Source organism: Tetrao urogallus (assembly GCF_951394365.1).
Source record: "Tetrao urogallus genome assembly, chromosome: 5".
In the NCBI taxonomy this organism is placed as follows: domain Eukaryota; kingdom Metazoa; phylum Chordata; class Aves; order Galliformes; family Phasianidae; genus Tetrao; species Tetrao urogallus.
In genome coordinates, this window is record NC_136818.1 from 55,611,236 (window position 1) to 55,629,621 (window position 18,386).

General features: G+C 43.8%; 1 protein-coding gene across 1 annotated transcript in view; it reads left to right on the forward strand.

Annotated features, from left to right (window-relative positions):
* RBM20 (RNA binding motif protein 20) overlaps positions 1-18,386 on the forward strand; it is a gene marked incomplete at both ends in the record, with an annotated part of 89,630 nt that overhangs the window by 58,904 nt on the left and 12,340 nt on the right. Inside the window, 7 exons of the mRNA XM_079535288.1 lie at positions 7,493-8,603; positions 10,285-10,346; positions 10,502-10,593; positions 10,919-11,016; positions 15,255-15,398; positions 16,022-16,153; positions 17,905-17,984. Of these exons, the coding sequence (XP_079391414.1) occupies positions 7,493-8,603; positions 10,285-10,346; positions 10,502-10,593; positions 10,919-11,016; positions 15,255-15,398; positions 16,022-16,153; positions 17,905-17,984 (1,719 nt within the window). The remainder of the gene's footprint in view (positions 1-7,492; positions 8,604-10,284; positions 10,347-10,501; positions 10,594-10,918; positions 11,017-15,254; positions 15,399-16,021; positions 16,154-17,904; positions 17,985-18,386) is intronic.

Sequence of the window (18,386 nt, forward strand, 5' to 3'; positions counted from 1 at the left end):
TCTTCTATTACTGTGAAATAGATGGGCTTTATTCAGATGAGGCATTATCTGTCTACCACGGTACGCTTTCTACTTTCAACATACAAATGGAAACTGCTGTGCTTCCAAGCACTGCGAGATAGCGAGACGCTCAGAATCATCATTTCTGTAGTGGTAAACAATGCCATGTGGAAAACACATTGGCAGAAAGTGTGGCGAGATACTACTGTAATATCTTTTCTAGGAACCACAATATGTCAAGAACTATCTTCCAGTTTGGCATTTGTCCTTGTGTAAAAAAACCATTGAAGGGTTTCTGACTTTAATTATATTAGCTTATTTTGTTTTTAGGTTGCATTTTCCTTTTTTCCCTTTGATTGTGATGAGTTTTTCACGTCATTTCTGCTGTTTGCTGGCTAGGAGCACTGAGCTGCAGCAGAGCTGTTGCCCCTAGCTCAGGCGCTTCTGCTGGGGCCGCTCACACAGATACCAGGCTCTGCCTTTGCCATAATGCCTGTCCCAACCTCCCTGCTATCCCTATGGCTTTACATTGCCACCTTTTCTCTTGTTTTTTTTTTTTTTGTTTGTTTGTTTTGGGGTTTTTTTGTTTTTTTTTTTTTGTTTGTTTGTTTTTTTGTTTTTTTTCCACTCTCTGACCCTTGGTCTCTAGCAAGCCCCAGGCTCTGCTCATCTCTTCCCTTGGGCATGGCACAAGTGCTGGCGCAGCAATGTTATGGGGACCCTTAGAACCCCTCCTTATGGGAGCACAGCTGAGAGCATCTATCTGGCCCGAGGACCTTGCTCTATCGGGTGATTTGGAGCTCTGATCTGGTGCTGAGGCTATTTCTGGCAATTTTTAGTGCACATTTAAAATATTAAAATTTTTTAATATGTTCCTTTAAGTTCAGTAAACAAAGAACTGTTTCCTTGGGAAGTATTTGCGAATAGATGGATGCAGTACAGCTACATGAATTTGTCTGGCAATGTACAGGAGTTTAAAATACAAAGCAGTGCTGCTGTGTGCGCGCTGATCCTTAGAGACCTTGACATGTCATCAGAACCAAACAGCACTTAAATGTTCTGGAACAGGACATTTAAACAGCAACTTCAGCAGCTTCCGAAAATCCTTCCCTGTAACCTTGGGTTCATGTGGTGCATTTGCTGATTACGTCCTTTATTTGAAAACAGTTGAACTTTGCTTAATTAAATATTTACAGAGACATGCATTGCAGGAGGGAAAGCAGAAAGAAGTGTAATAAACAATCTGGGCTTCCATGCAAATAAGAAATGTATTTCCATTGTAAAAAATATACTGAAAAACAGTACACAGTAACAAGGAGGGGAAGTGCAAAGACCGCTACAAAATTCAAGGATACCTGATTCTTCTAATGGTGCAAGTGAGAATTGCTGTCTATGGCATTGGCTTGGGCATTTGGAAACGGCTAAGCCAATAAAAACAAATGTTAATGAAAAGAAAACAAAACAAGTAAGTGTGTTTTAATCAAAATATCTCCGCCAGAACCACAGGAATCGATAATAAGAAATCTCACTGTGGATTGATCTAGCCTTTCACTCTCACAGCTCTAAATAAGACAGAACAGTATTTTTATTATTGTTGTTGTTGTTTTAGATTTGTTTTTAGCAGAAAAGAGTGTGGTCTCTTCAGCACACAAGCAGATTTGCAAGGTGGAGGAGATGTCTTTAGAGTAATAGTGTTCAGAGGAAAAATGGGAAGGTGCATCATCATTCCCTTCTTGGGAAGAATTTTTGATACTTTCATTGATGACTTGGGTAAAAAAAGCACCCATTAGATCTACAGCTAGTGCCAAGAGGTGAGGATTTACAAGTGCTTTGGAGGCAGCATAGGAATCCAGAGTAATCCTGACAAATCGGATCTGGCATAACCTGGATGCAGTATTGATGAGGGCAACGTGAAATGGTGACAAAAAATCCATTGGATGATCAAAAATGGAAGGGTCTGAGCTGGCCATCCCTGTGGAAAGTCAGAGCAGCATGGTGTGAGGGATTCTTCCCAACCAATGTCTCTGGTTTGCAGGGGGGCAGCAGCTTCAGGAAAGGGGTTGGGTTGCGCTGCTGAGAAGGAAAGCAGTTGAGCATTGCAAACAAATGCAATATGTGAGATGTGCAGAAAAAGGAGGTTGGAGAAATCCCAGCAAGGCAGGTTCCTAAGAGCAAATTAAATGAGTACGTCAGGAGTCACTGAGTTCAGCTTGATGCCACCTCGGAGTTAGTCCAGCCGTCCTCCTAGCATCACTTCCAGCTTTGCGTCCGTGATTGCCGTCGTTATCTGAGAGGTAGCTGCTGTGTTTGCCCCCAGGTCTTGTTGTTTTGCCAGTAAAACTGATTTTTCTGCATATAAACAAAGGCAAATATTGTTTTGTGTGCAAGTTTCAAATGAGCACAAAGGACTTTTGGTAGGAGTCGGGCATTTAATTCCCATCACCTTCGTAAACCTTGAGCATAGCAGCTCTGCGAAAACATTTTACATTTCGTCTTCCAGCTAACTGTTGGGTTGGGTGTTTGTCCAGATAATAGAGTTTTCTATTGCCAAAAATATGCAAAACTCTCTTGGCAAAGTACATGTATACTTTGGCTGGAGTTTTACTCAGTCCCTCAGTAGTATAATAGAGGGCTTTAAACATCGTTACTTGGGATAAGAGCGGTTTTACTTGCAGCTTATAAACATATTAAAGTGGCTTAAGGCTTTTAGTGCTCCTCATCATTAGCTGAACTTGCTCTGAAATATGATCTTTTTTCTTCTTTTTTTGATCAGTTCTAACCAAAACTCAGCCAAAAAATAAGTTCTGCTGCAGATGGTGACAGAGCTCAAACGATGAAAGTGGAGGGCTGTCCCCTTCCCAGCAGACTTCCTCATCTTTTCGGATCAGGAAGGTCATTCCACTACAAACCAAAGGAAATATTTCTTGTGGAGATGCAGAGAAAGAAAACAGTCATTTGTTAACAGTCAGCTGCAATCTGTAGCACAGGAAAAGGGTTGTGGCCATTTTTAACCAGTGCAACAGCCTTCATTGGGCTGTAAGTGCTGCTCTTGTTCAACAAGCAAAAATGTAAAACCCGTATTCTTAATGAGATCAGCAAAACAACACGATGTAAAACATCGTTACAATAATTACTTATTCTGATTACTAACGTATGCTTTTGAGATGGCTGAGCTTGGTGTTTTCTTCTACCAGCGGGTGAAATGCAGCTTTGCAGTTCCGTTGAATTCAGGCAGCCAAATTGTGTCCTGGGGTACAAACACAGGCTCTCCCTGCGGTGCTGACAAAGAGTGCATTTTTTTATTTGAGGGTGGTTGTACCCATAATGTCTTTTCAGCTTCATCTACATAGAATGTGATTTGTTTATCTTCAGTTTTTTTGTTTCACTTTTAGTGCAGCAGCAATTGCTCTGGATGAGTTTCGAGAAGGCAGTCTTGTGCTGCTTGAATAAATGATGCATTACAAGGAAGGGATATTCATGCTTCTGCATAACAGTGTGTTGTTGCTTTTGTGCTCGGATAATCAGAAAATGGTTCTCTTTGCTGAGTTCAAGGGTACCGAATTAAAAATTGTAAGTTTTCTGTTAGGAAAATTGATTCAGAAAAACTTTAAATGGATGGAAAACAGCATGTTGTTGCAGGTGGTCAGAAATGTAGTATGGGTTATTGAAGAGCAGTCGTACATCTGGCCTCCTTAGATGTCTTCGGATCCTTGGCTACTTCAGTTCTGAAATAAGCACAGTAGTACGAAGGCCTTGGGAAAAGTACATATTACAAAACATTTTGTAGTGAAAATAATAACAAATTTCTTTCGGAGATTTTGACTACTCAGTATAGCTATACATAAAGGCAGAAGGGTTGTGGGGCAAGGGATAGAATATCTTAGAAGTTGTGCAAGATTCACAGCAGTGAATTAATCTGTTCTGGAAGACTTCAAATTAATTCCCTATTCAGCACTTCAAATACTTCTGGATAGAAATAATTTCTGAATAAGAAGCTGAGATCACAACTTCAGTAGTTTTGTTTGGTGATTTTTTTATATAATTAATTTCCTAGTTCTCAGAGGTGCCCAGCAGCCTGAATTTTGTCACTTGGGAATGATGCTCTGGATGCTCTGTTGTGATCAATGTGTTCTGGGCTCAGCCTTTCATTGCTGTCGCAGATGGGATTACTCCAATAATCCAGCGGTCTGGATGCTTTACCTCCGACCCTGTGTGCTGCTCAGTGCTCTTGGATGCTAAAAGCATAATAAGGATTATGAGGGTAGCAGATGGGTAGAATTGATTGATAGCAATACGGCCTTGCCAGTGCTTGCAATTTCGTTACAACTTTTGCAGCAGGTGATGCACATCTTCAACTCCCAGCTCCCAGAGCTGGGCAGGGACTCGGTGCGGGGCTTTCGGTTAACAAAGGGAACTACTTCAGTTAACCTTTTACATTGCTGACCTTACCAAGAGGAGCATTTTGCAAGGAGGATAGAGCTGCCTTTGTCCACTGCAGGCTTAGTGAGTAGTGAGGCTGTATAGCAGCATCTCCCACCCTGAGCAGCCAGGGGCTGCATGTCAGTAATGTGAGGACGAGCCAGGGTGGGAGCTGTGTGTGTACGAGAGGCGAATGGCCCCACGAAATGCCGAAGCCAAACACCATCTTCACATTGGGTTTGCAGTTTTCGGTGAGCTAGTAAAACTGCAGTGGGATGATTTGCCAAGTGGTGTTATTGAGTGTGTAAATTCAATGATTTTATAACAGAAAGAGGAGAAGAAATTTTAAAAGCTGTGCGTGGCAGTTCTGCACGCCTCTTACAGCCTGTATTTTGTAACGTAACAGAAATCCTTCAATTTGGGCGCTGCTCTAAGAGATGCTCTATACACAACTGTCTTCCTGACCTCTAATCTGCACGTTTGCTTTTCCCACTGCCCCACAAGCATGTCCTTCCTTCTTTGGCTTGATTAGATGCTAAAATATTCTGTTTCTGCTGTGGGAGGATAAAGTGTGCAACTGAAGTACCCTGAAATCTGGAAATGCAAACCAGACAGCTGAAGCCAGGGCCATTCCCAAAACTAGGAGTGCATGGGAATGACCCTTCTTGCTAATTCCATCCCTCTGTGAGAGGGGGGCTGCAGCTTCTCCTTTCAACATTAGTTTTCTCCCAGGTGAGGTAGCTCCTGACAGCCCCCAGCTGCCCACCACCAGCCTGCGGAGTTGCGCAGAAGCTTGTAAGCCAGGGTACTCTGGCAGTGACTGTGTGCATGCTGGGGTCAGACAAAGTACAGGCTGTGCAGCAAGTCTGGGGGAGCTCAGGGGCTTGCAGGAGTATTGGATTGGATTCACAGGGAGGGACCATGCCCACATCCAGCAGGCAGCCAACAGAGCGGGGATGTGCAGGCTGCCCCGCGGGCTTGCAGCACAGCACAATTAGGTTGCTGGGAACAGCAGTACTCTGTAGCTTCTGAGCCTGAAAGCATTATATGCTGTCTGTCAACTTCTCTTTTTATTTTAGGGCCACCAGGCAGTTCATATTTGCATGCTCTATAAAGCTTTTAAAAACAGTTTTGCAGCTTGCTTAACGTACAGAACTTACAAGCAGCTATAAAATTAAACAGTAGCTGTGAGCGCGGTGAGTCCTGTGCAGTGCAGATGATGGTGGCACAGTACGGGGTTACTCTGCATTCCCAGGCAGTGACAGCAGTGTGCATGCTGTGCTGATGTGGGATCCTCTGCTTGCTAAGCCCCTTGCACTCCATGGGGCTTCTGAGCAGCTTTGAGGGGCCCTCAGCACCCTGCGTGCTGGGATTCCCCCAGCCTCCCTCTTGTTTTGGCTATACTTCTACCCCGACTTTCATCTGTGGTCAGATTTATAGGAAACCTTACTATAATTGTGATTCAGAGGTAGGGATGGAAGCCATGCAGGAAAACAAAAGGCACCTCAGTGCAGAAGCATGCTGGTGTCAGCTTGTGCTGACAGCGAGTCTCGTCATTACATAACGATGCACTTATCCAAACGGCATTTTGTATTTTTGGAGACAGATGTGCCTTGCAGTTGCTGGTGGAAGTGAAATGTTAAACACGAAACCCATTCATTTTCTCTTAGTCATACTTTGGATTTAAGCAGATGTTTTCCTAATTTGTGGTTTTCAAATGTAGCATGCTGACAAGACATTTATCATTAGCTACAACTTCATCCATGCAGTTGAGCAAATTGGCTGATTATTAACAGTGAGCGCTGCATGGCGGTTGATGTGTAGCCCCTGCTGCTTTGAAAGGCCTAAATCAAAACTCTAAATACAGTTTTACAATATAAATTAATTGAGTTTCGGACGGCATCCCTTCTACTCGGTGCTCTCTGCTCTCATTTTCAGGGCCAGCAGCCGTCTGTAATGTGTTGAGTTGTTGTACCATCCGTGAGCAAAGGCTCCTGTGGGTGGAAGAAGTGATGGCTAACATTTTTCTGATGGGGGCATGAAAATGGCTGCTGGTATCCAGTGTGACATGCAGAAAGAGCACGGCCGTGGGATGGTGTATGTACACATGCACCAGGCTGGCTCTGCCATTGGTGATGCTGGATGTAGAAGGATGCAGGGGGCAGGAAAAGCAGGGTGGGCACAGCATTGCCTGATATTTTCCTTTATAACATTTCACTTGCTTATATAGATTTGTTAGACTTAACAAATTTAGGATTTTTTTCCCCCCATTTAATGTTTGCAGTGTTTCATATGTTGAGAGCGGCGGTTGTGGTGTGAGCAGAGGAGATCTCCCAAAGGTGCTTTCCAATGCCAGGACCCGCCATACACCTTGATGTGTCATCTCCTATATTCTTAGTTTTGGAATTCAAGCAGGCAATTCGTTTCTGTGTATTTACCCCACATGTTAGACTTAATGGAGAACACTCAATACACCTGTAATTTCTAGATAGTATAAAGACCCCAATTTTCAGCAGCTTACGCTGCAGAAATTTTGCTTTACATTCCAGTTGTGAAGTTCTTACCAGGTTGGTTTTACAATTCCATCTGATGTCCCTTTCTTCACTCCCTCCTACTCTGTAAGAAAAGGTGGTGCTGGTCCCACCAAACGTAACGTAACAGCACAGCGTGTGCCAGAGCAGGAAGGGCAAAGGTTGCATCAAACAATGGAAAAACAAAGATTTGCTCTTGTGTTGCCTCTTCTCCTGTTCTGCTGTATGAGTATGAATTATATGGGAACTTGAAAGCTGAAGGCCTGATCCAGGAAGTCTGTGAGGGGTGAAATGAGAATTTTCAAGAGAGGCCTTTGATGCGCTTGTCTCCCTCATAACTTTTTGATTGAAAATGGTATAGCAGCAGAGTTTTAAGCGAAGGTGTTGGATTATGACTGCGTTGCTGACCACCACCTTGTTCCCTCTGTGTTTAGATGAGTAAATTATCACATTGATGGCTTGTCTCATGCTGGGCTGTAGCAGGAGGTGAGCGCAGTCACATTTTGAGTGAATTCAGCTAACCCGATCCCGATCCTTTGCAGCGCTGCCAAGCTCCTGGAGAAGAGCCCGTTCTCCGTCAGTGCCCCGAGCCCCCTGCTCCCCTCTCCGGCCAGCCTGCAGCTGGCCCAGCTCCAGGCACAGCTCACACTGCACAGGCTGAAGTTGGCTCAGACCGCCGTCACCAACAACCCGGCTGCCGCCACAGTCCTCAACCAGGTGCTCTCCAAAGTGGCCATGTCCCAGCCGCTCTTCAACCAGCTGAGGCACCCGTCCGTGATGGGTGCTTCTCCGGGACACTCTGCAGGTGGCCCTCCGCCAGGGCCTGCCATCGCTAGCACAAGGTTCTCCTCTGGCGGCATCGCCTTTCCTGCACAGAGCGCGGGGGGCAGCCTGGGGCCCATGCAGGCCCAGGCCCCCAACGCCATCGTCATGAGTCCCTTTGGAGGCGTCATGGCTCCCACCTCCAGCCAGCAGCCCGTGGTCGTTGGACTCAACAAGGTGGGCCCCTCCGCCGCTGCCGCCGCTGGGGGCTTTTATGAGTACAGCAAGCAAAATGTCAGCGCCCCACAGGGCTACGCCTCGGAAGGGGATCAGCCCGGCTTCCCTTCGGCGGTTGGGGCTCGCTATGAGGGGCCCTTTGTCCCCGCTGGCCCGCTGAAGCACGACTCTCCAGCAGGGTTCCAGAAAGATGCCTATGGGGCAGCGCCTGCCTTCCCCGGCGACCCACACACCGGTGCTCATCCAAAAGGAGATCCCAGCCCCATCTTACATGGCACAGGTACAAGCAACCAGTGGGAAAATATCCCCAATTTCTCCAGCCAAAACAAGTCTGACCTCCTGCCCAGTGACAGCATGTGGCCATCAGCAAGCCAGCAGCCGTATGAAATAAGAAACGAGCTGTACAACCCCGAAGAACCGACACCTGACACAAAGTTTAGCACGGCCGCTGCCCCGGCATTCGGCAGGCTCAACAATAGCAAGCAGAGCTTCGGCAGCCCCCGGCTGAGGCAGAATGAGGAGCTGAGCGCCGGCACGCCCGACCTGCCCATGAGGTCACTGCAGCCCCACGAGCTGAACGACCTTCATGGTGTGGCTCCCCTCCACTTCCCCCACGTCTGCTCCCTCTGTGACAAGAAGATCTTTGATCTGAAGGTGAGTGATTTCAATGCGCCCAGGCGTATCTGTGGTGTTCAAAGGGGTTTCCCTGTCCGTCAGTTGATTTATCTGTCTGCCTGTCCTAGCATAGTCTGTCAGCGAGGTCAGCCTCTATCACAGAGAGAAACACAGTTTCGTAGGGCTTGTAGCACTGTAAATCTCTTCTGTGGAAACTGCTGGGGTTTCAAGATCTGTTTTTGTTCTGCATTGCGCTGTGAAAATGTGGAGAGCAGTGTGTGTGCGGAGCAGTGTGCCGCTGGGAGGCTGTGGTCCTGGTGTGAGAAATGCCAGAGCCAGGCACGCGTCATTCCCTTCTCTGATGGGGGTGAATCAGGGGGAGGAGGAGCTTGAACCTGATCCGCCCTCCTGCAGCCAGTATTGTAATTGCACATCTGCAGTTTCATTTGGCTGTCTCTGTTTCTGATCCCAAAGCCTTCCTGATAGAAGCTTTGTGGAAAGTCACTTCAACAAAATAGCACTTTTCCATAAAATGACTTTGATAATTTCTTTGTTGGGATGTCCTCCATCTTCCAGTAACTCAAGAAAAGAATTAGAACTCACTGTCCTAGTGGCTTTGGCCTGGAAGAAAGATGCTACCCAGCATAAGGGGTGCAGACCAGGCTCCCAGATCTTATCTGTTGTGGGCCCTAACAGCTTTTCTTGACCACATTCATACTGTCAAAAGACCCTGAAATTCAAAATCAGCCTTGAGCATAAACTTGCCTGTTGTACAGAGATCCTGTGTTGCAAGATCATGGTATATAAGTCAGCTCTGGAGAAAGCCACTGCCATCCACAGGCCTTGCCTGGGGTTGTTCTGCCCTCTAGGTGAGCTCTGTCCCACTGGTCCTTGTGGCCTTTTCCATCACATTGCAGGACCAGCACCTCATTGCAAAGGCATGTGTTTTCATGCCAGTGGTGGCCTGACAAAAATATTGCAACAGCATGAGTGTACAAAGGAAGGTAGCCAGCAACTGAAATAATGCCTGATACATACATGCCCTGTGGCTTTGGGAGATTTGAATGTATTTGCTCTTTCATGTTTCCCTTTTATTCTTTGTGCAGCTGCTTGCTAGAGGCTTTTCTATGGCTGCCACAACTACAGGAGTGGTCTGAACTCACCCCCACCTCGGGCATGCTGGGCATGTGTGTTTTTCATTAAACATTTTATAAGAATGGTGTAATTGTAATTACAGTGAGCTTCAGTTGGTTTGTTTATTAGTATTTAATATACTGTCCTATTTGGCCCATAGAAATGTAAAAAGCTGAATGCACTTCTCTTACAAATGTGTTTATCTACTGAAGTGAATGATCACTGTCTTTGCTGCCGTGTGTGATGAGCACACTTGTTATGGACATTGCAGGAGCTGAGGATGCTCAGAGCCTTTCAGCATGAGCTTTTCCAAAAAAAAATTACCTGATTTAATAGAAATAAACATGTAGAATTTAAAAGCTAATACAGAGAAGCTATCTCTGTGTTATGTAACTGGTAACTGAGTCTACAAATAACAAATCAGTAAATACTTTGGAGAAAAGTATGCTTGGCTCCAGTATCATGCAGTTAGATCTTCAGCATGAAGTATTAGCTTCAGAATAAGGTAAACTGAACAGAGAAACAGTCTTTCAGAAATTTGTCTTAGGATTTTTCCTGTGCTCATCGTCTCTTTGTTTCAACACAGGACTGGGATCAGCACGTAAAGGGAACTCTTCACGTCCAAAAATGTATGGCTTTTTCAGATAAGTAAGTATTATTTCAGAGATGCTTTTCCAATTGAATTTCTAATAAAGCATCCCTTACTTCAGTGGCTTTATACCAGGAATTTACAATCTAATAATTAGACTTTGATATTTACGACATGTCATGCATGCTCCTAAAGTTGTTTCTTTCTTTTCCAGCACTGGTATCCGGTGTGTGTTAAGTTCAGCAGATGGAACATTACATTTATCACCAAATAATGCAGCAGTTTTCAATCCATCTAGTATTGAAGGTGAATGGTTGCATGTACAATAATTAAAAAACTATTTTTAATGAAAGGCGATTTCAGTCTTTGGGCAGAACTGGGCATTTCAAATGGCATATGATACAGATTTCCAGGGAAAATAGTGCATTGTATGCAGTAAGACTTAAAAGGCAACCTGCCTTTCAAAGTGGGAATTTATTTTTCTTTCCAACAAGTAGTTGTTTCCACAGTACAATGAAGCAATGGTGTTGAAATGATGAAATTAATTGTTACATAAATGGGGCATTGCTTACTGAGTCACGTTAATAATATGAATCAAGATTTTCACAAAATTGTGTGGTCCATTATTTAGATTATCCACCAAATGTCGGCTCATCTTTTATCACTACGTCAGCAAGATCCTTTGGCCAGCCAGGTGCTACATTTCCTTCTCTTCCATCAGGGGTAAGAGTGAGTATTTAAGAAATTGGTTTCCTCGCAGAGATTCTTGCAGAAACCTCTTCTACTTACTGAAATTAAAAATCTGTCATTTTAAGACTTGCTTTTAGGCAATGATGGGAACGCTCAGTCCATCATTTAAATTTACCTGCAGCTCCTTTATGCTTTTGATTTTGATCAAAACAAATGTAGATGTAGTTCTTTCGGTGTTTTTTTTTTGTTTGTTTGTTCTTGTTTGTTTGTGTTTTTTTTGTTTGTTTGTTTGTTTTTGTTTTTGTTTTTTTTTCTGTGCTGAAATTGTTTGCTTGTTAGAGGGATTTGAAGAGGCTGGCAGGTTGTTCTGTGTGTACCTCCCCCATATTCTGTGGCTTGTATTCTTGTATTGCGTGGCTTTCCCCCCCCATGTTCTGAGCCTTATTGAAGCAGGAAAATCAGCTGAAAAACTGGATTAAGTTCTACTTACTCTAAGTATTGATCCCAGTGAGAGGCCTGCATCTCTTCAGTTATTTATCTGTAGCAATCACTCTCTGCTGGGGGCCTCCTCACAGGTAGCAGTGGTGGAAAGACAGTGGCTGCAGCTCAACTGATGCTTATTCGCTTGGGTGTCTCAGTTTGATTAATTACACTGGACTGGCTTTTTCTTAGTTTATTTTCGTGTACTATTTATATCGCCTGCTGCCACTGGTAACCTTTCAACAAGTTTGCTTCAGTATACATAAACCTTCTGTGGTTTCAGTTTATTATCCTCCCAGTACTCAGGACAGGTTCCAGTTGTGTTCCTCTTGTGTGCACTTGAATTACCATCCCACTCAGCAAAAAATGTCACGCATAAAAAAATCTTACATTAAATATGGCTTTTAAACTGGGGAAACAAAGGGTTTTAAAAGAAGGGGAAAAAAGCAAGAAACTGCAAATCATATGCAAGCTATTATTAGAGTTGGAAACATCGAGGAGTAATGCTAGGTTGTTCATAGAATAGCAGCAGTAATCCGGGGGTTCAAGTTTTCACCTTGTTAGCTTTTATGTCCACATCCTGATGTCGGCTCAGGCACTCCAGAAGGACAGGCTGAGCTGCGTCCCTGTGCCGCTCCAGTTCACACCGGCATTGCTTACAAAAACATCACCCAGATTTGTGTAATCCAATCAATTTTGTGCTGTGGGGTTTTGCTATGACAGGGGTTGTTGGAAGGGATTTTGGCTTCTGCCTGTCACAGACACCACGTGTGCAGGGCAGCAAAGATCAGAGCTGCTTGCGATGGCTGCCTCCAAGGTCAAAGGTTGGAGTCGCGGCGGCTGTGGAGGAATGTTCCTTTTCATCATGTCTGTCAACCTCACAACAAATGAAATTACTGCTAATACCAGTATCGTTTCTCCTCAGAATCTGTCACTATTTGTCATCTAAGCTGCCTGCAGAAGTCCTTCTGAATGACCTGCGGTGCTAAGAGAGATAAAAGAACCAATAACTTTGGCTTTCCTGGACACTACAAATCCCCTTTTTCTTCAGAAGCTCAGGAGGTGGTCAGGGAGCTATATTAGAGGTGTTAAATTAGAGTTTACCAGCTGTCATTCCCCCCCGCAACCCAGGTGGTTTATAATTTATTACACCTTTGCACAGCAGTATTCACTTTCAGCTAAGCTGCTGCCATTTAACTGAGCAGTGGGAGATTATACTTGACCCTGCATGTAATCATAAACAAAGTGTTCAGATTTCTCGGAGAGCTTGATACATGCTCTCTGTCTGCAAATAACTCAGTCCCTCTTCTAAAGGCAAATAGAGCGCTGCGAGCCTTCCCTCAGACATGGAAAGCCACTGGCAGTGAAGGAATGGGACTGCTGGTTTCTTAGTATCTTTAGGGAAGAGTTATGAAAAGCTCAAGAAATGGATAAAGGATTTGAAAAGTAAGAGATCCCAAAAAAATGCGGAGGAGAAAAAGATGCAATTATCTGCAAAATATCTTAATTAGGTTGATGAAAGCATGTGGCAAACTGCATGAGATGCCCTTCACTGTTATGCAGCAAATAATTCATTCAACCATTTATTTTTCGAACAAACTATTTTTCTAACAGTTGTCCAACTGCGCTGGTAGATCCCTGTAGACATTAAAGAAAGTTAACGTGAAGTCTTACTGAAAATCGCATTCTGCTCTGGACACACCATGGCTCCTGTGGATATAGAAGTTGTATATTCCTTTTCTGGCTGTGTTTTGCATTTAGTGAATGAATCCAATTTAACTTCAATCAGCTGACAAGGATATTGTCTGGTACAGCTCATCTGATCCCAGTATGAGTGTCTGACCACTTTTTAGTCGTGAATTATAGCAGATTTATGACGTGACAATTCAATTCAAGCCATTGCCAATTTTGGGGAGGTGGTAACGTCTTAGAGTCATCTGATTTAATGTACTGCTGAGTTCATGTCTGAGCCTGGGCCCTGGAGCCTAGGGAGGGAACAGCTGCCTTTCTAGTCCTATAGGTGCTTAACACACCATCTTAACAGATCTGACAAAACAAACAGAAGGTGCCAGGTGACATGAGGTGTTCTTGTGCTGTCAGGAAGGTTTCCTTTTTCCCTGCCAGCTGCATGTTGTGTTCTCCTGTTGTGTGCTACATGCTGCCTTGCCAGATGCACTCAGCCATCACTGCTTTTCTATTCAGGTGGAGCTGAGTCGCTCCCATCTTTCTCCAGGATGAGGTTTTTGTTATTTTTGTGATAGAGAAAACACTTTCCTTTTGGACTGTGACACTTGTTTGATTTGCTTTATGCACCTGGGCAGTCTCTGTGAACTGAATAGCAGACTGCTGTGGGAGGCAGGCTCGTACTGCAGCAAAAACACACCAGCAGTTACGGGATAAAGTCTGGAGGGAAGGTAATGGGATGAAGGTGCAAATAAGATAACATTAGCTCTGTAACTTGTGAACTTGCTGACAAGCCAAACATTTGTGATGGCTCTGGTGAATTTGATCCCATGAGATTACATGATTTGCATCTTTCCTTGAATGGCACAATTTTAAGTGAAGGTAGAGTTACTTCTTCAATAAAACCCTAATAGCGGAAGTCATAAACAGGGAAGTATTCTGGGAAGACTTAATCCTGTGTGAGCAAGGTTTGCATGTCATTAGCTGAGGTAAATTATATTTCTTTCTCAGCATACTCTGATGTCTGTTTGCATGAGGAGGGCAGAGACTGCTTTCCACATCAGGGAGATGGGCAGCTCTTTGGGAACTGCCCCAGACCCCAGAATAGACTTCCACCTTTGGGAAGTGACTGCTGCACCAACAGCATGTGCCTGTGCCAGTCCAGTTTGGGACCTCTGCCTCTCTGCATGCCCCCGTGGTCAGCATGCTCTCAAGAGAAATGTGTCTCTGACTACGTGGTGTTGCAAGGAGAGAAGAGGAAAGCAGCGGGTATTTCAACCTCAGGTACAGCTGGGGTGTCCTCTTGCAGAATGAATGCTGTTTTTTGTACCCCCGGCCCAATCTGTTCCATGAGAGCATGAAGAGGGTTTAGATTCAATCCCTGCTATCCTGAACACCTCTATAGTCATTTAAACTGTTTTTTAACATCCATAAATCCTGCAGGGACTGCAGTAAACATCTGCTTGAAAATACTCTTCTTTATTCGTGAGTGTATGCTTTGCTGGCAAAGTATTTGTTAAGGGTGTTTTACTCACTAATATGTGGTGCCCTCATGTGTGGGGAAGGCGCAAGGCCATCAGTGGGACAGGCAGATGCAGGACAGAGTGAAGGCTGCGTGACTTGGCAGAAGAGCCTTGGAGCTGGCTGGTGTACCAGACAGATACCGTGCCTGCAGTGAGCTTACTGGCACCTCCCCATTGCAGAAACACCTCTGAGCACTGAGGGGTCTCCAAACTCCCTCTGGTGCTGAGTGCCCAGCTCTCTGTTGGAACGTGCCAGGGCCCTGAAGTCCCTTACTCTCTTAGATTTGACATGGCAAGTTATCTTCTGCAGCCATATCACTATTCCTGTTTGAACTAGAGCATCTCTCCTAGTAATCCTCTCCTGTTAATCTAGGGATGGGGACTCCACTGCAAGCCACAGTTCAGTTAAAAATATGAATGGGAAAGAAAATTTTTAATCAGGATGTTTTTAATTAAGGATATTTGTCCTTAAAAGCAGGTGTGTAGAACAGATCATTTCAGTTTCTTTTTCTTTTGCAGAAATGTAAGCTCTTATCTAGTGGTTGGAATATTTAAGATAAAACATGGCTTTGAGTTGGACTTTTTTTCCAGTTTCCCCAGAGGAAATCTACATTGGGTCGAGTTGTTCACATCTGCAACCTCCCCGAGGGAAGCTGCACAGAGAACGATGTCATTAACCTGGGCCTTCCGTTTGGGAAGGTCACCAACTATATCCTCATGAAATCCACTAATCAGGTATTGTGCTTTTGGAGCCACCAGTGTTGATGTAAGTAGGCAGAAAGGCATATTGAGATGCTCAGTGAGACAGTGCCCGTGCCTTTTAACCTGCATCACACTGTAGCAGAACTCTGTCTTCAGGGTTATGTCTACCAGTGGTGGTAGGTGGTGATCTCTTATGTATCTGTGGCAGACAGTGCAGAGGGAAGTAGAATCCACGCCAGTGAGCAATGTTAACATTTCAAAATGCAGTCAGTACACAGTTTTGTTTTTCCCTTGAACAGTTAAACCATAGTTACATCAAGTGGCATTTTTCATGCAAGTAGAAATGCTAGTTAATATAGTTGTTTTATTAGTAGTAGTTCTTTGCTTTGTTCTGGCTGCTCACGTTCTACTTCTCCTGTAGAAGCCCCAGTGAGGAAGTGAGAAAAGGGTGTTTTTTTGTATATCAGGAAAGATTGGATTCCAGTTATTTGTTTTTTTAACCACCTACTAAAGCTGCACATCAGCTTTCATAGCTGGACTGTAACCATTATTTTTAGTTAACAAGAGGCTAAGCAATCACCTCGGTATCCCTATTTCTCTGATACTTTGTTTTGTAATGATGTAGTGGATTTTAAAGCTCTCCCCATCTGTGCTAGGCCTTTCTGGAAATGGCTTACAGTGAAGCAGCACAAGCCATGGTGCAGTACTACAAAGAAAAACCCGCTATGATAAACGATGACAAGTTACTTATTAGGATGTCTAAAAGATACAAGGAGTTGCAGCTGAAGGTAAGATCAGATTCCTGATAAGAATTCATGAGTTTCTATACCTTGTCCGTGAGAATACATCTAAATGTCTTTCTGATTGCTGTTTTCTAGTTAATGTGGGAAAAGAAATGAAGAAAGATAAACTAACAAATGTATGTTAATGATCTTTTATACTTAATTTTAATTCTTAGATGAGATCCCATTCTCTGGTTCTCTCATTGCACTACTTCAAAAATCCCTTCTAAGCTTCTTCTCCAGTAAGCTGCTTGGTTGAACTAAGGTTCACCTAAACAGCCCACGCTGCTCAGTTAAACAATGTGTAAGATAACACATGTCAGCAAAAATAAGGGAGTCCATCCTTTTGGACAAGCATTGAGCCTAGGGCACTGCTTTTCTCTGCTTGCACACTCAGGACATAATACAGTCTGCGCTGAGCAGCGATGGCAGGACTAAGCATCATGCTGATTAGCTTTCCTTTCTTGACAGTGACCTAACCTAGTATCTAATATATATATATATGTATGTATGTGTGTATGTATATATATATATATGTATGCACATGGAATCAGAACAGATCAATATTTGTTCTTCAGACTTCCTGTAGACTTTATCTGACACTTCTGATGTGGACATCTGAGTGATCTCCAAAAACCAGTACTCCTGAGAGCATATTTATGGCAGCTTCTGTTCTGCTGTATGCAGTGCTAAAGGAATAGGCTTTCTGCATGTAGACTTGGACTGGAACCAGCAGCGAAGAGCTGAGAAGCCTTATATTATCCCAACACAGCACAATAATTCTATAAAATAACTTCGTAGTGTTCCAAGTTAAGAGGCATTTTATGAGCATTAAGGGAAGACAAATAAGAGGAGACTTTAAGGAATTGCTACTTCATGAATCAGGGTATTCTTTCTTACCGTGGTACTGAGGCACTGCAGAGTAAGGTGGTTGAGACTGCACATCTTAACATGAAGGCTGAGCTGGGCTTACTCGGGAGAGTGGGATTTCAGGAAGATTTTCAGCAGTTCCATTGGCAGTTTCTCAGATCATGGAATTGGTTTTCTCTTCACGAGCAAAAACTCTTTCTCATTGTTAAAAACAAACAAATGAACAAAAGTACAGTGATATGAGAGGGGAACATGCATGAGTTACCACTCTGAAGTGCTCTGAGTTCCTGCATGGTTACGTTGCTCAGTTGTGCATGCTCCATTTGGCTGATGGATTGCACACACTCCAGCCTGGAGTCGTGCATCTTTTGGAGGTGATCTTGAACCTCAAGCAATCAACAGTTCTTGCACTCATTTTTCTTGCACTTAGCTTTTCTGTAACTCCTATGTCTGAACATAGTCTTTTAGAGCCGTATTGTAGTATGGAGTTAAGGCAGCTCCTCCCTAGGGTAAGAAACAATAGGCTGATGCATCTATTTAGTTCAAGTATTAGAAAAAGGGTTTGACTTCTGTCATCTTATATCCAGTTATATACTCTGCAGTGAGTGTGTATCAAGGAAGTACAAGCTGCTTTTTGAAGCCAAGTTTCCAGAAGCCAGTTATGAGCAGACAGCGCTACAAGCAAATTTTCCATTTGTATCATTTTACTGCTTTGGTCATGCTATTGAGATACCAGTTGCAGAAAAGACTATAACCAGAACACTGAAACCAAATATTTCTCATTAGTGTAATGAAATGATGCATGCATGCTGTTTCTTAAAGGGCAAATCTTGTATAATGGCTTGGAGAGCAGTGCAGCATGCTAACAGTGTCCTTGTCTGATATAGAAACCAGGTAAGAACGTGGCTGCTATCATCCAGGACATCCACTCACAGAGGGAGAGGGACCTGCTGCGTGAGGCAGACAGGTAAAGTGTAATGAGCATAGTCTGTGTGCTTCCTTTGTGTATCTCATTGCCCTGCTGATGTTGGATTGCTTTCCAAATCACTGTAAAAAATGTAAGTTGGTACAATAGTAAGCGCAGAACCTATGTAATGAGTTCAGATGGAAAAACTGTACTTGTTAAGAAGACGAATGATCTCATTACTACTGATGATGATGACTCAGAAAATATGCCTGACACGTGAGGAACACACAAATGAAGCCATTTCCCTTTTCACCCTCCATAGTGAAAAGCATAAAGGCTGGAGCTGTGGTAACACTGGAGAGGAGGAAATGTGTTTGGTATATTTCTGATTTGTCTGGCTTCATCAGTACTTTCTGGACCTCCCAGCAAAGCGGGAGAAGAATCAGAGCCTTAAAACATCTA